This window comes from Eulemur rufifrons, chromosome 28, assembly GCF_041146395.1.
Source record: "Eulemur rufifrons isolate Redbay chromosome 28, OSU_ERuf_1, whole genome shotgun sequence".
Lineage (NCBI taxonomy): Eukaryota > Metazoa > Chordata > Mammalia > Primates > Lemuridae > Eulemur > Eulemur rufifrons.
In genome coordinates, this window is record NC_091010.1 from 17,007,212 (window position 1) to 17,030,468 (window position 23,257).

At 44.5% G+C, this 23,257-nt stretch overlaps 1 protein-coding gene across 26 annotated transcripts in view; it reads right to left on the reverse strand.

The window, feature by feature from the left end:
- KCNMA1 (potassium calcium-activated channel subfamily M alpha 1) overlaps positions 1-23,257 on the reverse strand; it is a 725,165-nt gene that overhangs the window by 225,122 nt on the left and 476,786 nt on the right. For 25 of the 26 annotated variants that reach the window (XM_069460487.1, XM_069460484.1, XM_069460483.1 and 22 more), the window contains 4 exons: positions 18,468-18,543; positions 9,503-9,578; positions 7,347-7,517; positions 5,650-5,741 (listed from right to left, as the gene is read on the reverse strand). In XM_069460487.1, the coding sequence (XP_069316588.1) occupies positions 5,650-5,741; positions 7,347-7,517; positions 9,503-9,578; positions 18,468-18,543 (415 nt within the window). Of the gene's footprint in view, positions 1-5,459; positions 5,552-5,649; positions 5,742-7,346; positions 7,518-9,502; positions 9,579-18,467; positions 18,544-23,257 lie in introns of all 26 variants that reach the window. The other variant, XM_069460486.1, reaches the window with a different exon arrangement.

Sequence of the window (23,257 nt, forward strand, 5' to 3'; positions counted from 1 at the left end):
GGATTGAGTACTCTTTAAAATATGAACATGTCCATTATTAAAGAGCACAGTAAAGCACCCTGTTTTCATTTCTAACAGGAAAAGCATGATAAATTCTCCCCACCTTCGTGATTTTAAAACTCCCTACAACAGAGGACACATCTGAAGTTGAAGGCAGACCACCCTGACTCCCTCCAGTGGAGTACGGCCTCCTGAGGGTTACTATTCCAAGATAAAGATACGAAGTAAACACACAGAGTGTGCCTTGCAGGAGACCTTTCACCGGGGGGTTCCTCCTACTGTATTGCACCTCCCGCCACCACAGAACGGCTCTGTGCTGTGTGGCAGACCAACCAAGGAGAGAAAGGGAACAGGTGGCTACCTCTGCAAGGGCCTAGAATGCTCTTCTTAAGATGTTCTGCAGGTAGGATCTGCCCAGGAGGGAGTCCACGCTTAGCAGATCACTGAGATTCGCCATGGCTGGTAACCCAAGAAATAAACTACCTGAAAGGATGGAGCTGGAAAGAGGATAAAAGTGTTGAAATCCATCAAAAAGGCAAAAATTTCACTCCGGGCATGATCCATCGGCCCCATCCTTGAGAGCCCCTCATTGCTGTAAGTGTATAAGAGGTAATTAGATTTCTAGTCTAACCAAGTGAGAAAAACAAAGGTAGGAATAGTTCTGTCCCCTCTCCACCTTCTTTTCCCTTGACCCTGCGGCCAGGACCCTTAGCAGTAGTAGGTGAGCAGTAGGATGAGACAGCCCCAAAGTGAAGCTCACATCTTTCTCCTCCTCTCCATCATGGGCACAGTGTTCTGGCCTCAAGAGAAGCCCTGGAGAGGCAGCAGGGCACAGGGGAGCAGACTGCCTGGGTTCAAACCCCAGCCCTACCTTTCTCTAGCTGGGTGGTGTCAGACAAGTTACTAAACCCCCTCTGTTTCTCTGTTTCCTTACCCATTCCAAACGGAGATGATAAGACCTTCCTCAAAGGGTCGCTGAGAGGATTAAGAAAGACACAAGTACTTGCAGGTGTCATTGCTGTCATAGAAGGCAGGCCTGAGGCTTTGGGCTGCATTGATTCACAGTCTCATTTCTGGAAGTCTGTGGCTCTAGTCCTGCCTATATAAGGAAGCGTTCTGAGAGAAGCCACAGCATGTAAGTTTCACAGACAGCTTTCTTGAATTAGAGGAAGAGATGGGTGAGTCTGCGATACCGATTCCCCAAACCAGAATGGGAGCTCGACTTCCTCGTCCTGCGGACCTTTCCCCCAAGTTGTTAATAATTACACTCACTTTCCTCTCCCCCTCTGCCCACCCTTGTCTTCTATTACTCATCCCTCTCTCCAGGCGTCCTCTCAGCGTCTGGCTACCAGGAATCCGCAGAATCAGCCAAACCCATCCCACTCACTCTGTCCCAAACACCTGGCCCACGGCTGCCTCAGCCTTGGGTCACCGAAGCCCCATGATGGGAAACACAAGGTCCGACGGCTCCGCAGCTGGGCTGCCTCTGACAAGAGGGTTGCAGCAGACGGATTCCTCTCTGTGGCCGATTATTTTCCATGGCCCTTGGCCATGTGACCTCGGACCATGATCTTGTCAGTTCTCATAAACTAACCAGAAGTGGAATGAGTCACACTCAGAGAGGAACCCTCTGGGGGAAACTGCGAGGGGCTGGGCGAGGAGAGAGAGCTGGGCATCCCAAAGGCCATGGAGCCCACCACCCACCACCCTCCCCAACTTCCAAGCAGCTTTGACCTTCCATGAAGGGAAGCAGGAGGAGGCAGTGGCCTTGGGAGGCAGGCTGGGCTGCAGGACGGCTCTTTTTTGGGGTAAGAGTAGAGGTCTCAGCCCAAGAGGCTAATTGTCCCCAGTATCTCCAACTCGGAGAGATTGCCTGCCTCGGCCACTCCCTGAGCCCTTGGTTGTCCACACTCAAATCCCTATTCTTAGGAGTTGCAATACATCACAGAGATAAACGCGATAGCCGACATATACACACGTGTGCAACGTGTACCCACGCCCATCATGGGGTCTGGGTGTCCTGTGGGAGGTGACGAAAACATTGGATAAGCACTCTAGGCCCTTGATACCATGTTGGCGGTGAAGAGGTTTTGGGAATCCTGCATGAAATGTTTACATCATGCCAAACACATTGATTAAGACTGAAAACGAAGTGCCAACGAAATCTTCCTATTCTCCCACATCCCAAATTTGGGTGTTGCATAAACAAAACCCTGAGTTTCTCTGCCTACATTTTTTTTTTCACTTTAAATAATCTTTGCATTTCAAAGTTGTGTGTCTCTGTAGTTTTGGATCACGAGTTACCTTGAGGTCTCTGACAAGTTAATATATTGTTAGAGAAGTTATTTCTGAATAAAATATGCACACATAAACAAATCCCTTAACAATGTATATGCTTTAATTACTTTCTGAGCGTTCCTGTGATTCAATCCTGGGGAGAGGAGTGCAGGTATGTGTGTCCGAGGGTAGGGCACATATATTTCTGCATACACAAAAACCCAGAGCGCAGCGTGCTATTTTAAGAGTCTGAACTCTATCTTTCAACAAAGTTTAGCTGCTTTCCTTTTGCAAATGCATTTAATTTTATCTGGAAACTTTTTGACGTTGGAAATAGAACAACTGTAGTTTCTCATTATGTTTTCTGCCAGAATCCATGCTTGGTTGCTCAACTAAAGACCTTCTATTGCTAATTACTACCACATGCCCATATCCCAAGCGAAAGAAAACTTATTGATTCCGACAGCCCATTCTCTCAACACTGAATTCCAAATGAAAACTCAAATTTTGGCCAAACATAACATTTCATCAATCTTGTTCTACTGACTGGAAAAACAACATCAAACAAAGGGTGCTAATGGCCCCCTCATTACCCTTCCTTTCCCAAGCTTATATTTTCTGATGAAAGATCTAAGTGACCAAAGGGCTTCTTTAAACTACTTAGTAATTAGCTTTTGAACCAGGAAACAATGCGTAAAGTAAAGTGAACAGGCCCGGTGCTGACGACAAGACGGACTCTGTGTCTGCGGGTCGGGGACACTGGGGACCCGAGGAGAACATTAAAAGCGAAGTGCATTTTCAGAAAGGGAGAAAACAAGAGAGGGAAGAGAGAGGGAAAACCAGGCTAACTACGGTGACAAAAGATTTCAGAGGCAGAACAGAACTGCAGGAAGTCTGTGATCTGCAGTCGTCAGCACCTGGAGGCTTGAGTGGAAGCGCCCAGGTGAAAGATGACCACGTCAGACTCGGTGGGGTGGTGAGCGAGGGTTTCATCTGGGTCACCCGTCACCAAAACCTGCCAGCCACCAGCCCACCCACATTTGACTAGGAAAACTACTTAGTAAAAAAAAAAAATTACCTGGAATGAGAGTCAATAAATATTTCCAACCTAGACTTCAGGGCAATTGACTTTATAGGCTTCTTTGGGGGCGGTGGTTAGGAAATGCTGGCACGGGCAGTGGGATACCAGGGAGGCCATAAAGAGAGCCCTGGGCCCTCAGAATGCCTTCTGCTTTATGGCAACCTGTCCACACCTTGGAGGCAAAATGAATCAAGATGCTGTTTTCCTCTTGGCATGGGATCAATGGCCAACGGGAATCTCTGGACTTATTCGGCCTTTTGGATCCAACCAATGGTCCAGACATCAGAACAGCTTGGTTCTAACCTCATCCAGGGCCGTTAAGATAATAGGGAGGAGAGGGGCCCATCAGCGGGAAGATGGAGGGACGTGCTGCCTCCGTGACAAGACGCCAACTGGCCTCCTCTCACCCACTGTCCTTTGTGCCTTTGAACAGAAACGAGTGCCCTGTGGGTAGTTCAAGAAAATGAGCCCTTTTCCCCACCTCCTCATTTTCTGAACGGAGGACGGGACACCTGAGCTCGGGATGCATTGGAACCACTGACCGGAGAGGAGGGTCCACTCCAGCCAACGCAGCCAGCTGCCCAAACCGGGAGGCAGTGACAGAGGGAAACTCGAGGCCGCCAGTCTGACTTTATGTTCTCTTAAAAAACCAAACAAGCTATTCAAGAGTTCATTTGAAAATGAATGAGAACAAACACCAAAAAAAAAAAAAAAAAAAAAACAGTTACATGGTAGAAACTTCCATGACTACGAAGAGGCATGAGTGATGAAACTTTTCTGTGTCTTGATCTGGATGGAAGGCTGGTAGTTACTGGGTACATACACAGGTACGAATTCCTCGAGCTGTACATTTTAGTCTATGTAAGTTATACATCAAAAACAAAAAACAAAAAAAAAACAAAAAAAACAAGCTGAGTGCCCAAGAAAAAGCTTTTAAAAATAGGCCAGGCGAGGTGGCTCATGCCTATAATCCCAGTACGCTGGGAGGCCGAGGTGGGAGGATCGTTTGAGCTCAGGAGTTACAGACCAGCATGAGCAAGAGCCAGATCCCATCTCTACTAAAAATAGAAAAAAAACTAGCCATTAGCCAGGCGTGGTGATGAGCACCTGTGGTCCCAGCTACTCAGGAGGCTGAGGCAAGAGGATCGCCTGAACCCAGGAGTTGGAGGTTGCAGTGAGCTATGATGATGCCACTGCACTCTAGCCAGGGTAACAGAGTAAGACTCTGTCTTAAAAAATAAACTAATTAATTAACTAAATTAAATAAATGAAGGATGGTTACTGCCATCCTCATCTCACCCCCAACATGCCTTTCCTGAGATGCTGTTTTGGCAGAGGACGGCAAGGCCCTGCCCCTTACTTAGAGCAAAACTTCAGTCCCTACTGAACTCGTACATTGATATCATTGGTGATAAAGTGATCTGAGCACAAATTGAAATAGTTCCCAGGAAGACTGCATTCATGTTTGGGAAGCCAAACAAAAGACTCATCAGGAATAGCATGTAGTGCCCTGACCTACTATAAATATAATATTTCTTGCCCAGAAGGAATTTCAGCTGAGTAATGAGTCCCTTTGAGGACAAGACTGGTGCCTCTTGGCTGAAGAGGAGAACTAGGTCTCAGGTCACCATCATGTCTTTGCCGTAGGCAAGATGACCTGAGTCAAGCAGCCCAAGGATCCCTGCTAGAGTTTTCTCCTATGTTATTGTTGCCTAAAAACTACCACAGGATGACGTCGCATTAGTTTGAGCGAGCAGAATTTTATCACTTAGCCATATGAGGTGAAGAATGAATGAGCTTGGATCAGAACAGATCCCTAATAAATATGTGTTATACGGGCCCAGTTATATATATGGACCCCTTCCGGGACAGATCCATGACATCTCTCGGAAATCGTGAGTGGGATTAAGGCACAGGGCATTGGTTGGTCTAAGCGTGACAACTTCCTGGGGTAACCTCTGACATCACACCCCATACAGAACATGGGCCTTCCCTCATAGAAGCACCCGGCGGGGTAGGGGAGGGGCAGGATTCAGATGTCACCTCCACGGGGACTCTGGAAAGTCACTTAACCACATCTTTTCTGATGCAACTGACTTACTTTCTGCCTCCATGTTTGTTAAAAGTCCCGCCGAATTTATTCCGATTCAGGATGAGAGCAGCAATTTCGGGCACGTAGCGGGCAAACATTGCCTACATGCATGAAACAAAGAAACAAGAGCCAAAAAAAAAATGGCATGCAGAGAGGATTCTACCGCAGTGGAGGCAGCAAAACCTCTTGTCATACTTACTTTCTTCCACTAACCGCACTATAGGAGCCCCCGTATTTCTTGCGGTTTCCTATTAACTCTATGATTTCAGGGACGTAGCTGGCAAACATGGCCTGAGAAGATAGGAGACAGAAGAGAGACTAAAAAGACAGGCCAAAGAAAGGGAGGGGATCTTTTCAGAAGGGGGGACACTAAGATCTGAAAACACAAAAGGATTAGACCTGTGAAGGTGTATATTGATATGTCGGATCATAAAAAATAAAAGCACAAAAAGGGCAAGTTCCTGAAAATACACAGGACAAAACAAACATCAGCCAACCTTGATGACTAAAAAAAAAAAAATGAAAAACAACAACAAAAAAAAAACACAACCGAGAAAAATACAAAGGAGACAGGCATAGGCAAATATGGGTGACATCTAACCCTTCTTCTTGAAGAAAAATAAGTAGTAAGTAAAAGGGTGCATAATGGTGAAACTAAACACACACACACATTCACACACACATTCTTGCAAGAGAAGATCTTTCTTTCTCATTAAAATTCAGAGGAGAAGCAACGCCTTTATGAGTGATTAAAGACAATAAACACCAAAGAGGATTAAAAATAAACTTTTCCATTAAAAAATCACTAGAAAACACAAAAGGTAAATTTAGGAAATTACATGGGAGGAAAAGACAGCAAGGAGAAACACGAATCTGCCATGTTTTGTCCAACAAACATCTTCTTGTGGCTGGATAAGTAAGTCTTGTTACCTACGGGCACCTCGACAACACTGTAGAAATGCCTGTGTTAATGTACACACACATGCACATTTATATACATTTTTAAATGTACATGTCCTATGCATACAAAACAGAGAGATATGTATGCATCACTAAATATAAATGTGTGTGCAGTGTACATACATGAATGCTGTGTTCGAATTAAGATTTCAATCACTTGCTTTGCTGTGTGCAGCAAAAATCTAAACTTAAAATGAGCTACTTTGAAAGACGAAATGCAGCACTGCCAATGTGTGGCCAGAAATCCCCCTGGAATGACATCATTAGGGATGGTTTAGTGACCCCTCAAGAGCTGCTTAGACCAGAAAAACAAATAGTGAAACTTCCTTACAAAAAAAGGAGGAAAAATATTCCATTTGTTGCTGCAGAATGGAGCGGGCTGTGTACAAAACTACACTCTGATCACGTGGTGCCGTCCACCTGGACCAGACCAAGGTGCTCTCCATCCTCCGACGTGGAAACCCTTCTCTTTAGGGCAGGCCCCAGCCACAATGTTTGTTGGAAGTTTGGGGAGGAACAAACAGGGGAAGGGGAGCTCTTGAAACCGCAAACTGTCTACAAAGTACTGACAGCATCTACCAGGGTCAATGACAGCAACTGTCCTTGTAGCACATCAGATGTTGAATTACATTACTAAAGGATAGACACTCTCATTTATTAACAGCACTTTCTTAAGAGAATTAGGTTCACTCCTGGCTACATGGCTGTCTCTGACCAGGGCAGGGCACCTGGATCTATGGGGTAAGAGTAATACACCAAAGAAATACGCAGAAAAGTCACCGTCATCTTTGGATTTACTTAGCCTGATTGCAACATTAAGGCAATCATTTGCTTCTCGTGCAGAAACACAGTATAAAAATACAAAGCTTTAAGAAATTGTATCATAGAAAATATTAATGATCATAAAAAATCAACATGATAATAAAGAGTTTTTACCAGTCCCCCGAGGATGAAGAAGACCATGAAGAGACGCCCAAGTGTGGTTTTTGCATAAACGTCCCCATAACCAACAGTGGACATAGTGACCATGAGTAAATAGACACATTCCCAGTATGTGAGAGCCTGGTTGTTTTGGAAGTTTTCCCATGGGTCCCCTGAATTCTCCACCTAAAGCAAGGGGGAACAGGAAGAAAAAAGAAAAACATCATATATTTAAGTGCACGAGTGCGTGTGTGTGTGTGTGTGTGTGTGCGCGCGCGTGTGCGCGCGCGTGTATCTCTATATACAATAACCCAGGAAGCACAGAGCTCCCGCAAGCTGCCTGCTGATGCATATTGTTCTCCACGCAAGACGTTTGCATCCCTGGGCTGAGTGCTGTGAGTAAGGGCTCAGAAGCCCCGAGCAGGTAGCAGAGGGAGTGGAGAAGCGGCAGTAGGAAATGCCCTCCTGACTGATCGGGGCAGAGAGGGGAAGGAAGGAGGGCAATATCTCTAGGTCATTTTTCTTCTCACAAGTACAGGTCTGAAACATTTTGACCGAGGAGAGGCCAGGTGGGCCCTGCTCTTTCAGATCTTCTGTCCTACCCCAAACAGCATGTCTGGGAGTCTGACCTGCTCTGCTTCCCTTGTAGGGCGCCAATAGTGTTCCTACCCTCGAGACTGCAGGAGTTTCCCCAGGAGCACACAACGTGAGCTCATGAGAACAGTTTGCATTTGCACAATGCTGTAGACCAAAGACCAGCAAACTTTTTCTGTAAATGGCCAGATAGTAAGTATTTTGAGCTTTGTGGGCCACACAAGTTCTGGTCTCAACTACTCAACCCTGCGAAGGCAAAGCTTCCGTGAATAGGCACGGCCAGCTGTGGAGAACGTCGGCCTAGGACTGTAGTTTGCCCAGCCTCGCTTTAGACTTCACCAAACACGTTCCAGTCTTCCCATCACATCTGATCTGCCCACAAGAGTGTGAGGTGGGCAAGAGAGATACTTGGGATACTCTCAGGAGAGAGGGCGTGCTGAGGCCTGTCGTACCCAGATCCTGGCCCCACAGCACTGACAGCCAATGTCTGGGATGCACCAGCACAGCCCAGGGACAGCCGGTCCCCGGCCTCCAGCCCTGCCCCTGCAGAAGGTTTCGTACACCGGTTTGTCCTCAATGCGCCATTTTCACGGGGGTTTTCCGGCGAACCAGAAGGTCTTCCCAAAATAATAAGGTAAGGTCACCAGCTTATTAAAGACAACTATCTCCTCCACATATGTGATTTTGGCACTTGGTTAGAACAAGAATTGGGGTGATTAAGGGTGATTTCAGCCAAGAATCCCTTTGGCATTAAGGGCTGGGTTGGGAACCCCAGATCTGGTGACTGACTGTGAGTCCCTGGCTGCCATCCCAGGCTTTTCTTCCTTCGGCTGATACTTAAAAAATCCCAAGTGCTGGGTAGTTAAATGCGTCCTTCTGACCCTTATGCAAATAGAGGCTCAGCAAGGGAAAGTCATCTTTATTCAAAGTCTCATCGTTAGATGAGGTTCCTTCCAGTTGTACCAGTCTGTGTTTGTATGAGACACTTCCAGCACAAGCTATGCTCTCTAAAAGCAGGGGGAAAAATCCCCCTGGGGAGAGGAGAAGGGGTTGACTGCATAATATGATGCTTTCCAGGAGTCATTCATATAAAACAATTAGCATTTCTGAGGTACAAAATAACTTGACAAGTAATCAGGCAAAAGAATAGAAAGTGGCTTTTTGTAAGGGGGAAGTGAGAGAAATTGAAGGATCTGAATGTGTCCTTTACGTAGAGATGTGGGTCAAACTTCCAACCTTGTCCCCAGCCTAGACCTTCTCCAGGCGTTTGCTGAGGAAGCACTGCCATCTTGTGGCTCATTGGGGTTATTGCAGACAGAATGAAAAATCTGCTGAAGTCCTGTTGCAACAGGGATGAGCTGGAAATGCAGGTTAATAGTGCAAATTTACTCACCATTTGGAACTCGTTTGGGGTAAAACGGTTGAAAACTCAAACAACTGTGCGGTTGCTTCCCCATTTCCTGTCTACAACGGAGGTGAAGTTTCTCTCCAGTGAGACAAATTTCAGGTAATAAAATGACTCAGAGAGGGGCTTGTTCTAGGCAGGCCAGGGCTGAAGGGTCTTCAAGGGCACTTACCAAATGGATGAACCCAGCTGCAGTTAGCCACGTGCTGATAAATATGGAGAGCAGATTCACCAGCTTGATGGAATTACTGTGCAAAAGAGACAAGCAAAACCTCCGAGTTACAAAGGGAAGAGCCTGCTGGGGCTGCCTTACAGGGTAACGGTGCCCCTTGGGGGGTGGGGCGGCCCCTCTGCCTCCCAACTGCGTCTCCATTGTAAGGGAATTTCTGGAGGGTGTGTGAGTTGGTCAAACAGGAAAGTCACAACAGAGCGCACAGGAAAATTAGACCCAGTCCCTCCTGAATTAAGCCCTTCTAATTTTGTTAAAACTTAAAAAAAAAAAAATAACTTACTTTGAAAACTCTTCAAATCTACATAAAAGTAGAAAAAACAACATATAGAATACTTGTGTGCCCTTTACCTAGATTGATCAATTATGAACATTTTGTCACATCTGCATTATCTCTATGTATGATTTTTTTCTTTCACTTTCTCTTTTTCTTCTCCTATTCTTCTTCTTTCCTTTTATATATATATATATATATATTTTTTTTTTTGTGGCCAAACCATTTAAAAATAAGTTGTAGACATCATGACAATCCCTAAATACTTCAGCACTAACTCCTAAGAAGGACATTATGCAACATAATCACAATACCACTGTCACACCTAAGACAACATGAAATTAGTAACATTATCTCATATGCAGTCCTTACTTAAATGTCTCCAGTTGCCCCAAAATTATGTTTATCGATGTTTTCACTTTCCCCCCACCCCAAGTTTCATACATTGCATTTGGCTATTATGTGGCTTTAATGCAGTGATCAGGAAACTTTTTCTGTATAAGGACAGAGAATAAATATTTTGGGCTTTGCAGGCTACACAGTCACTATCACAAATATTCAACTCTGCCGCTGAGGCATAAAAGTAGCCTTAGACAACATGTGAAGGAATGAGTGGTTGTGTTCCAATAAAACTTTATTTACAAACACGGGCAGCAGCCCGGATTAGCCCATGGGCTGTCCTCTGCCCACCCCTGCTTTGGTATCTTTTAATCTGTAAGTATTAATAATGCTTTTCCCCTGCCCGTTTTTTTAAATTTTTATTTATTTATTTATTTATTTTTTGAGACAGAGTCTCACTCTGTTGCCAGGGCTAGAGTGCCGTGGCATCAGCCTAGCTCACAGCAACCTCAAACTCCTGGGCTCAAGCAATCCTTCTGCCTCAGCCTCCCGAGTAGCTGGGACTACAGGCATGCGCCACCATGCCCGGCTAATTTTTTCTATATATATTTTCAGCTGTCCAGATAATTTCTTTCTATTTTTAGTAGAGATGGGGTCTCGCTCTTGCTCAGCCTGGTCTCGAACTCCTGAGCTCAAACAATCCTCCTGCCTCGGCCTCCCAGAGTGTTAGGATTACAGGTGTGAGCCACCGCGCCCATCCCTTATTTGTTTTTAATGACATAAAATTTTGTATGAATCCAGGCTGTCTTACAGAATGTTTCATATTCCGCATTTTTCTGATAGTTTCCTCATGATTAGATCCTGTTTTTAATTTTTTTAATATATTTTGTTGTGTATATTTGAATTTTACAATATGATGTTATGAGATACACACAAATAGTAAAATGGTTACTATAGTAAAGCAAATTAACACACTTATCATCTCACATAGTTATTTTTGTGACAAAAGCAGGTAAAATCTACTTATTTGACAAAAATCCCAAGTACCGTACAGTTTCATCAACTATAGTCCTATGTTGTGCATTAGATCTCTAGGCCAACGCATCCTACATGTCTGCTACCTTGCAGATCAGATCCTATTTAAGTACTCTGTGAAGAATCTCTGCTGGGGTGGCATCACATGAGAATACCCCAACTCAACGACACCGGGTCCCTTCCCTTGGCGAAGGTGTGAGTGCCGGAGCTCACTGCCGAAAGGTGCCGTCTCCGTCTGTGATGGCTACGCCCCCTTGAGGCGAGACTCTGAGACAGCAGGAACACCCTGTTTCCCAGCAACCTTACACCTGACCATTTTAGCATCCACTGGTGTTCCTTGAGCGGATCAATTGGATCTCACTAAATTGTAAGTTCCGAGAGAGCTGGGACCTTGTCTGTCTGGATCCCAGGAGCACAGTAGAACCTCTGTGAATATGTACCGAATGCTCTGGTCTCTTCCTCTGCACCCTTTCCGCCAAACTTCACTCTGCTCACTCTTCCCGGGGTACTGCTTTTTGAACGTTGCTGTCAGCAGGTCACTTTGCTGTCCAAAGGCCTCTCCTTAACTAAAACATGATGTCCAAACTCTCCCCTTCCATCTTCAAAACCTTGTGAAGTCCCGGGCTCTCCTAATCACTACTCTTCCACATAAACTCTTGGAACAGTCATCACAGCTAAACCTATTTACAATAGCTCTGTTGATGCTATCACTCAGCCAGAAAGTCCTTCCCATCCACCCAAACCGTTCTCATTCTTCAAAGTCTAGTTCAACCCCCACCTACCTCTTCCTTCAAGGGTTCCCACCCTCCTGCAATACAAAGTGATTTCTCCTCCTGGCTCTTACCTCCAGCCATTCACTGGCAACTAATTCTACCGTCTTAAGACATCTTTCGTAAAATTTTAGATTGCTATTTAACTCTTGTATTCCTTGCTGCATCTTGAGGAAAAGAACTCTATTTTCCACCTCTCGCATTTTCCCAGGAGTGGGGCCTCCTACAGCCTGCAGGCTTGGTCGGCCCATCGGTCTTGGTCGATTCATGGCTGTTACAGCTGCCTTCTCCCCCCTCTTTCTTTTGGGGAACCAATGACTTAAATTCTAAGAGTTTAAGATCACAGTAATAGCATCGCTAACATTTTTACAGTTCTTTTCCAGTGCTCACCACAAGCACTACCATTCCAAGTGCTTTATAAATACTAACTCATTTAATTCTCACAGCAACAATCTGTATTCTTGTATATAACTGCACGGAGGTCTTAACTTTCTCCAGAGTTGATTCTGACAGTTTGTGAAAAGAATAAGCAGATACTCTAAATTTTGTGGGTAAGACTGATCTTTGGAGATGTGTGGAATGCCTTCCTTCTGGTTTAAAAACTTAGGCTAGAAAAACATCAAAACTGTCTGTTCTGTTTTTCTTGGTCATTTTTTAGCCTTGCTAGATTGTAATAGTTGCCAATATGTCTTAAAAGTCCTATGTGCTAGGTACTTGAGACCGTCTGGGGCTGTCTCCCTTTTGAGAGAAGAGGGCACCCTCCTATAGCACCCACTGTTGTGCCTAATGGTGCAATTGGTTCCACAGCTCTAGAAGTTCGAAGGCACCAAGCTGGCAAGCACAGATCTTCTAAGTCCTGGCCTTCAACCCTTTTGCCAGACACCGCCATGGGTCATGCTGCCCTCACCTCACCTCTAAGTAGTTTCTGCAGCTGTGAAGGGAGATGGCCAACTGACCCAAAAAAATGTTCAAAATCTTCCATCTAAGCCTCTCCTTGGAGCTGAGAGAAAACATAACTCTTGCTTTTCTGCTCTCTGGAGTAGCTGGACAGCCCCAGAGGCCTAATCACTGGTCTTCCAGAGTTTTCCCTCCCTGGAAGGGCAACCCCCTCAACCAGAGATTGGCAGAGTATAAACAAGGAAAATAGACATAAGGCATCCACCCAGTGAGCCCTGCAAGTGAAGGAGCCCTGGCAGACAAGGAACTCAACACTGTTTCAGCTAGGTCAGCACCACATCCTGTCTTCAATAAGCTGCTCAGTGGAAAACCAACACAGAGCAGAACCCTCCTGTGCCTCTACCTAGTAAGCCCTCTAAGGTGTGCTCTACCATTGGAGAGTAAGAAATAGACGAAGAACAGGTAGCCGGTGGCAAAGGGAGAGATCTTAGGAGGGCATGCATTGTGCATTTTCTCAGGGCATAATTAGATACCAAGTGGATTCACTCACATACTCCTGGATCCCTGGGTCCTAACACAGCAGTGTGCCACCAAGAACCATGTGGAGTCCTCTCTAGATATTAAACCTATAGGAGTCTCTGAGCCTCATGGCGCTTTGGGGTAATGACCTAAATATAGTGATTATTAAACTCTAAATGATTGTCACAGTTATATTAACAGTGCTTAAGGGAGCTCTTGCTGTGTATAGAACATTTAATCATGGTTGCTGAAACGGTGCATATTCAGCTCTGAAATCTGATTATTTTTATGACATTGGCATTATCACAGATCCTTAGGTTTAGGAATATACTTTCCAAATTAAACTCTCCGACCAAGCAATCATCTGAAAGCTATGCACTAAAGATGCAAGGTTAACCCTTGGTGGACGTCCTCCATACTCTGAAATGCGAACCTTGCCAGGTTGAGTAGGGCTCTTTGGAAGGAGGGAGTGGGGAAGTGCCAGGAGCAGGGCTGTGTGCTCTTCATGGCGAAAGAGCCCACCGGGGATTGTCATGTTTGGGCCAAACATGAAGCTACCAGTGGTGAGAATGATTAGAATCATTCAGATTCTAGCCCCTTTCCTATTCCTTGAGGGAGGGATGGATGGACTGTAATCTTATCATGAAAACCTGGCTCATCCAGAGAAAATTATTCTTATGTTTCCATTATAATTTCTGAGTCCCCATCCCAGGAGTTCTCACTGGCCATTAGAGTAATTCACCTCAATGGACACAGCAAGTCATCGAAGGGCAGGCACAGGATTCTTGTAGATCAGAGACCTTTTCCAGGACTCTGTGGGTGCTGTAAGTGACAGTCTGACTCCTGAGCTTGCACCTGCAAACACAGAGCTGCTTGAGGCCTTCTTTGTCCTCTGTGTAATTGACAAGCCATGTTTTGGTTAAGGTTGAAAATGCCATCTACTCTGCAGCAAATGTGTCCCTGTTCTGCTCGCCTCCAATTTTCTTCTTTGTTTCTGGTGGAGAGGAAACCCAGGTGCCAATGGCCTTATTTTGTTTTACTGCTGTCTTTTCTGGACAGAGGTAAAATGCTCACCACCCCCTGCCCCCCCAAAGTCAACTGGACTGCACCACTGTGCAATGAATGGTCTGAACTATGAGACAAGGAGTAAGGCAGAATCAAGTTCTGCCAGCTCACCCCTTAATTATCCCTGGACCCTTCTTCTCCACTTGGACTTGCACTGCCCAGGCCATTCCCTAATACCTCTTCCCTGGACTACTGCCCCAACTGGTTTTATGGTCTTCAAGGTCCTACATGCTTCAAACCCACTCTACACAATTGGCGGAATAAGGGATCTTTCTAAAATGTAAATCTGACCACATTTGCTCTACTGATTAAAATCCTTCAACGGTTTTCTCTTACTTTCAGTAAAACCCACAAATCCAAGAGCCTTCAGGATCGGGTCTCTCCCTGCACACCCCCATCTCCAGATAGACCACTCTTCTTTACAAACTTTACCTTGGAGCCATTTCTAAGGTCATACATGTTGTAGAGTTTTCGTCTCCAAAATGCCTCCTATAAACATGTTGGCTAGGTCAGTGAGAGCCCAGACGTATAATGGAATGCTAGGTGGGAACTAAAGTGGTGTGGTGGATAGCAATGGTCACCTCTAAGTGGGGTGGGGTGGGGGCAATTTTACTTTATCCTTTACACTTTTTGTATTAATACATTGTTGCAATGTTTACAATGAACATATTTTATTTTAATAATTAGAGGAAACAAAGCAATACCCATTTTGAAAAAAATGGCTAGATGAGCCATGCTTTAATCATCAACAGCTCCACGGTCAATGAGATGTGGAATTACAGCCTTTAAACAGAGCCGCTTACTTTGCTCTGACCGTACAATACATGTTGTAGCATCTGTACGTCAGCTCGCCAGTCTGCAGGGTGACTGAGGACCTGCCAACAGCTTAGACAGTGAGGGAGTCTCCTTGCTTCCCTTTTTTACCAGGACAGTTTCAGGCTACAGAATATTCTGGGCCCTCTGTTGGCCTGAAGTCTGGGGATTCAAGTAATTGACTTGCCCACTTCATCCTGTGCACCCCAGCTTCCCTTCTGCTGCTCTCTCAATTCTTACCTCTCCCTCCCACCCCCATGTGTTTCTCTGCACCATTTCCTCCAGCTCTTGGCCGAGCAAGGCAGCCAAAGAACAAAAAATGAAAGAGCAATTCCAATCATTATTTCAAATCACATTGCAAAGCCTCCATCCCTACCTAATGCCACAGATTGGCAGGGATATGCCACCAGAGAAAGCCAGACAACATCTCCCTAAAGATGACCACGGGGTTCCACCTGCCCGCCTGGAAGGATAACTATGAAAGCCGCAAAGTACAGACAAGTCATAAAGAACCACGCAAAGTCCAAAGCCCTACAGAAACCAAGGCTTCCATTTCTCTGTGGCACAGCTTCAGGGTTGGTGCTTAGAGGTGCCCAGAGGAAGGAGCAGAGATTAGCCAGGCACCTGGATGGGCTCAGCGAGCTGTCCTGGGGCTTCTAGAGTTCTTAGAATTATATGAAGTTTTAATCCATGCTGGGTGACCTGGCCAGGCCTCCTTTTCCACCTCAGAACCCCCAATGTCTGGGAGCACAGAATTACTCAAGGGTCCCCCAAGTGCCATGTTTTCTCACCTGTGTACTTTTTGTAGTGTCCTTAATTAGAAGTTGGTCCCACCCCCCCTAGCCCTCCCATGCCCAGCCCACTGGGATGACACCTAGTTTTTTTCAAGGCTTACCTAAAACACTCCCTTCTCCTTGAAAATATCCTTGACTGCCCCAAAACTCACACCAAACCCAGCTTAAGTACTCTCCTCTGTGCCTCCCACCCCCTGGGAACACCCACATCAGCACCAACCACACCCCAGTGGGCTCTCTGAAGGCAGGACTCTATCCTAGTACCCTCCTTGCTGCTGGCACAAACAGGTGCTCACATCGGGCTTGTTAAATTAACTCAATTACCTGGTCATGACCAGAGTGATAGGAACTTGGAAAACCCAAGTTGTGGGGTCATTATGAAAAGCACCCTCTGACAACAGGATTCTAATTGACTGGGAAGTGGGGTGCTGGGAAGATGCTGTTTTGGGGCCAGGATGGCAGATGCCCGACCAGCTGCCACCCCATGACTCTGCCCTATGGTCACTTTCCCCTCCTCCCCTGGCTGGCTGCTTCAGCTTTGTCCCTCTGCACTGGGAGTTTGAACCATCCATAACTGCACAGTTGCCAGGGATGCCAAAGCTCTTCCCTGCATCCAAAGGAAAGAAAGGAATCTTTTCCAAGGAATAGGAAATGGGCAGGTATACCAGAAAGAGATCAGAAAAAGATACTCAGATGGCCCATCATTCTCTGAAGTCTAGAAGGGATCCATAGAGTACACAAGGAGGCAAGAACACAGTTATCTCCTCATTATTCCCCAGAGCAATGGAACCTTCTTAAATAAAATGTTGATGTTGGAGAATAAAAATATCCTGAATTGATGGGGCAGACATGAAGTGGGGAGGGAGAGACACTGCACGATGTTGGAGTATGAAGGGCACCTCGTAACACCATCCCCACTAGAAAAAAAAGTGTCTCTTAAGGACAAGATCCCATGCTTGGCACTGGGTGCTCACCAATTCTACCTGAAAAAATACAGTCTAGAGGAGCAAATCTGACATAGGTAGATATCGGAGACGCTAGCTTTGCTGAGCATTTAAATTTTGAGAGCACTATGATTCTACTGCATAGAAAAGCCATAAAAAGGTAGAAATCAAGGTTATTGTCACTCAAAGGAAAATATAAAGAATAACGATATTCACTATTTATGAACAATTTACATTATCACTAAGATATAGAGAACTGATACATTCTTACTTCAGGGTCATGAACATACTTTAACAGCCATCAGTGGCATTAGATGCCCTTTTTCTTTTTAACTTGGCTAATAGGAAGTGAATTTGACCTCACATTCACAAAGATGAATAGTTAAGAGACAAGAAACCAATTTGGAATTAAAGCAAAACAAAATGAGCAAACAAAAAACGCTACCACCCAAAGGGGGAAGGCAAAGTTGGTTAAATTTGCTGGGTATGTTGGGTTCAGGAAGCTGGGTCCTGGTCTGCGTTCCTGGGAACATGATGCTGAATCCAGGCTCCCAGAAATGCAGGTATATTAATTACAAACCACAAAGTGCACAGGTGTCCTGTTTTTAATCATTTATCAAGCACATTAAGGGCAACCAAAGAGGAAATGGAACATTAGAAGTGAGCTTCTTAAAGTGTAATTTCCTAGAAGAGAAATTTATGGCCTGTATTTATTCTCCATTAGAGTCCGTCTAACCTCTTTTATTAGTTTATTCATCAAGACAGCCCTGGTTTCGGGCCAGCTCTGCAAACCGGCAGGTCATCAGGAACGAGACCCTCCAGGGGATTTTCCTCCTGGTCCAGTTGTGTTTTCCAGATCATAACACAGTTAGCAGGAGTAGTCACGGTGCATTCGGCAGGAGGTTTTTAGGTCCTCCCCAAAAGGCAATTCACAGATCAAGCCCCCAGGGCTGTATGGATATAAAGTGAACCTCTAAAAATGTGCTTTGAAATGAAATGATTTCCTGTTTGCCGTATGAGGTCTGTGATTGCCTCTCACAGCATTGCTTCTATTGCCTTTACGACTGGGTTCAATTTCTTATTTAGCGACGTAATAAAGGGGCGATTCAGAACCTGGCAGCAAGGACCTCCCAATCAAGGAGCAAATCTCTCCCGCATCCCCTGGCACCTCTGCCCCTGGCGCCGGGGCTCATCTCTGAGCAACCACACTGGGCACCCAGATATCAGCCACGTGTCCCCCAAACCCAGCCCGACTTCCCCACCTGCACAGCTGTTTTCCCCCGGCCCTGCAAGAAGAGAACAACCCAAACCCTACTCTGGGGTTTTCTCTCCATCTCTGTGTTAAATCACTCTTTCTGTGAATAATATAACTCTAATTTTACGATGATAAAAACAAACACACCGGATATCTACAACTTGGCATTGGGAACCGAAATGAGGGGAAAAAAAAAATCTTACCTTGTTTTAAGAATATTCAGAAACTGCAAAATTTCTGAAAACTGTATCAGTCTGAGAGCTCTTAAAAATCTCAAACCTGGAAAGAGAAATGAGATAGAGATGCATTATTTTCAATGCGTGGTTTTAATGTTCACAGTCTGACATCTGATTTACAGCTGCCCAAGGCTGAAGGGATATAAAGTTCTTGCAGAAGATAAACCAGCCGGTACCTCGGATATATTCCTTCATTCTGATTCTTGGCTGGTTTAATCTCAGCTGGGAAACTGATGTTCCCATTATAAAGGTGTCCTGCGTGGAGCCTGGAGCCACGTTAGGGACAGGGCTGGTGGGGAGAGCTCGGGTTACCGAGCTTGCCGTTGGGTGATCTCTGAGTTAAAGCACTGTGTCTTAGTACCTAGTTGTGTGGCAGGATTTAGTCTCTGGAAAATGCTGGGAATTGCGATAGCTCAGGGTAACTCTTGCGCTAAAAGCAGATTAAGAATAAATCGGATAACCTTATGTCTTTGATGGATTTTTTTATCTTTATCTTTGGCCCCGATAAAATGAAGAGTACAGCCCACAATGTTATCTGTTTTCTACAAAGTTCTATATTTTTCTCCCAATCAAAAAACAAAAAACAAACCCAGATCAGTAAGATATCATGCCCTACAAATTCAGGATTCAAAACTTATATAATTCCACTTTTACTAAGTGTTAAGATAAACGTTCGTCCTTTTTGGATCAGCAACCTCTCTTGAATGAAAAAGAAGAGTCAGTGTTTCTAGGTGGTAGAAGACAGAGAGATAGAGAAGGAAAACACAATGAAGGATTTAAAAAAAAAAAATACAAATGATTATGGTGCTTTAATAGCCAGGAGTAAACTCTATTTCTGTTGAGGTTAAACTCATAAGCAGAAGACATTCTGAGTCGGTCATGGGCTGTAACATCTCCGTCATGGCACAGGAGAATGACTTACAAAATGCTGATTATCACAGTTTTGAGACACACAGAATAACACACCCACCCCCGGGGCATTTTCTTTTGCATATTTTCCGGGAGCATTTTACTAAGCACAGCACGACACCGGGTTACCGCAGCGCTAAGCCCATAGCAGACCTAGCTGACATCTCCGAGCCAGGGGCTGAGACCTTGTTCTGACTCCACGTGGGATTTGGCAAGGGGGAGTCTAACGCACAGGGGTGGGAAGACTCAGGGGTGGACCTGTTTAGGTAATAAGGGAAAATTCACATCAACTCACAGTGGGGGCTCAGAAATCTGCACAAGAAAAAGTGGGAGAAAAGGATAATGGCTCAAAAGGAATATTTCTCATCTGAAAAGGATTTGCCTTCATGAACGGAATATTTTTTTTTCAGAAACATTCTCCTTCTATGCTAAATAATACTTATATAACTTCTATTAAACACAAGGTTGCAGAGATGAGAAGGGATGCTGGTGCAATGAGAAGGCCCAGGAGCCTGAAACACAGTCACCACCAATGGGATGAAAGGCTGAACACTGTGAAAACGAACTTGACGCACAGCAGCAATCCAGACGTAACCTCGGAGAGCAGAGAAAATAAGGGAGAAGGAGGGGGAAAAAAAGATGAAATTGAGGAAAGTAGAAACGGAGCGGAGCTCACAGAGATCCAGCCTATGAATAAAATGTGTTCCAAAGGGAAGTACAGACAACATGCAGACCATAAGCAGTGGCCAGCACATAAGAGAAAAGAACTTTCCAGATATGAAAAAATGACTCGAGACTAAAAGGTAAAATGAACGACCAGCTTAGAGACCAATGCCAAGAAGTATCTGGCTCTTTTTTTTTTTTTTTTTTTCCAAATTGTAAGTATTAAAATCAAGTAAGCAATAGAAATAAAGCATCAGTGTTGGAGTGGTGGTATTTACCATTAAGGTAACTAATATCATTTATCTAACACTAAGTGTTAAACAAAAATTGGGCAACACTCAGAATTTTCAGACAGAGTCTGACCCAAGATTTTATTTTTATGCCCAGTCAAGTGGTTGTTCAAGAGTAAAGGTAACAAAAAAATTTTTTTAAAAGTATCTAAGGTCTCTTCATCTGTCAACTTGATTAAAAAAAAAAAAAAAAGAAATGAAAATATCTAAGGTCTCAAAAAATGTATTGTTTGCTCAGTTTGTGCAAAAAATTTTCAAGGAGGTTCTCAAAACTTAGTATATCAGAATGGGGCCAAGTCTGGAAAGTAAACTTTTAACAGATTCCACTGTTTGTCCTACGCATCCAGCCCAACCTAGACTGTCGATGTCATACCGGCACCACCAGCACATGCTGCTATGAGATAAAATAACAGATTTAGAAAAAGACTGGCAGCACAGAAACCAGGCAAAGATACAATAGTGCCCCCTTATCCACCTCTAGTGGATACCTGCGACTGCGGATGGTACTGAGCCCTAGACATACTATGCGTTTTCCTACTCATACCTATCTATGATAACATTTAATTTATAAATTAGGCATAGTACTAGATTAACAGCAATAACTAATCATAAAATAGAACAATTACAACGATAGGCCAGCATCACTATTCTTGCAGTTCAGGGCCACTGTTAAGTTATGTAAGGGTCACTTGAACACAAGCACTGAGATACCGCGGCAGCGCATCTGGTAACAAAGCCGGCTACTAAGCCACTAAAGAACGAGCCGGGGGCAGCCTAGACAGCCTGGACACCCTGGTCAAACAGAGGGTTCACCGTCCCAAGCAGGATGGAGCAGGATAGCGTGAGATTTCATCTCACTACTCAGCATGGTGTGCAATTTAAAACTTACAAATTATTTCTGGAATTTTCCATTTAATATTTTCAAACTGCAGTTGACTAGGGGTAATTGAACCTATAGAAAGCGAAACTACAGATAAGAGGGGGAAATCATTATTCCCCTATAAGACATAACATTCTAGTAATGTATTGGCCACTCATAGTTTAATCCTGAAAATGCTGGGTGGCATATACATTTTTTATTTATTTATTTATTTATTTTGTTTATGAAACTAAAAATAGGATGCAAATGACCCAAATTTCAAACTGGATTTTTCTTTTCATTAAGTGATGGCATTTGCATCATATATCTGTTGCTTGTTTGTGGCTTGCCACATTTCAGTGACTCACAAAAATGTAACAGAGTAAAATCTTTTCTTTCAATTGAGGTGTATGAAAATAAGGCTGGGAGTAAAATGAATGCAGAGGCCCATACTCTTGCAAGAGATAAACTGCAGATCTACCTCTGAGCACCTTCTTAAGAAAATCGAGCAGGGAGACAGCATAACATTAAGGTGTCCATATTAAAAAAAAAAAAAAAAAAACCAGGTCCCAGGAGAATAGCTTTTTCCAGCATGGAGACTGGAGGAAGGTGTCTCCATACAAAAGGGACCCAGGGTGACGCAGGAGCAAGACTCTATGAGCTGAATGACAGTGGGCTTTGCTTATTTGACTGCCTTGCACTGATCATTTGCACGGCATTTGGGGTTCCTTAACATAAATGAGTAAACAAAGTTCTCCATGGGTTACAAAAGTCAGCCTGCATTTTATTCTCAGATTGAGCCAGACTATCTGGATACATGGTTGGTCTGAAGCATGTATCTTTAGGCAACCGGTCAGAACAGCTTCCCAACTGCTTTCTGCCCTGGACCCCTTGTGGTCTTTGCTCAAAATCTTCCAGTGCCCCCCATTTCACACTGAGTAAAAGTCAAAGTCCTTCAAAGACCTAAAGTGATGCCACCCCCTGACCAAAACCATCTCCTTTAGGATCAGACGGCCTCCTCCTATTACTGCTACTACTGCACCCTGATCTGGCTGTCTTAATACACAGAGATCCCTGAATACACAGGTATGGTCTGCCCCAGGCCCTTTGCACATGCTGGGCTCCCTGCCTGGGCCTCTGTCTGCCAGATGAGGTTCTCTTATTCATGTCACTTGGGCAGTGGGCCCTCCCGGCTACCCTACCTAAACCTGCACCTCCTCCCACACTGCCCCTGAAACCCTTTATTCCTCTTACCTACTTTACTTTTCTCCTCAGCCTGGAGCACTAGCATCTTACCTATGTTGTTTACTTTCCATCTCCTCATCTGTAGCATCAGCTCCAGGAGGGGAGGGACTGATGTCTGTTTCGTTCATGGCTATATTTCTAGTACCTAAAATGGTGTCTATCATAAGATGCATGGTCAATGAATCCTTCTTGGAACTGAATGAGTGAATTAGAATTTTGAGAAAGAATTAGGTAGCAGAGAGTTAAAGGTTAGATAATCTGCATTCAGAATTCTGAGACTATATGCTGCTTACTAAAGGGAAAAGCCATGAGTTCTGAGGGATCCCCTGCCAGAGGTCAGGGCTGACCCTCCTAGGAAGTATAAAGCAGCCTATGGGGGGAAGCCCTAACCAATGTCCTCTCCTGCTGTACCCAGAAGGGGCCAGAGGAGAACACCCCACAACTTCAGGTTAATAAAAGAGGCCAAGAGAAGAGAGGTAGGAAGGGAAACCCCTCAATGACAAATTATTCATCTTCTCTACCTTATACTATTTTCTTACTATTTATTCCATAAAAATATCGGAAATAAAATGATTTTCTAGGGCAATATAAAATATAAAATGGCAATAACAAAGTTGTGAAGAAGAAAATGTGTATGTCCCAGAAGCCCCAATAGGTACCAGGTCCAGATAGCTTTACGAGTGAATTTCTTTACACTTTCAAGAAATAGTAAAATTCTCTAAATATTCTTTATTATATGATCAAGTCATAAAAATGGACTTATCTCTCATTTTCTGTGCTTTGTATTGGTT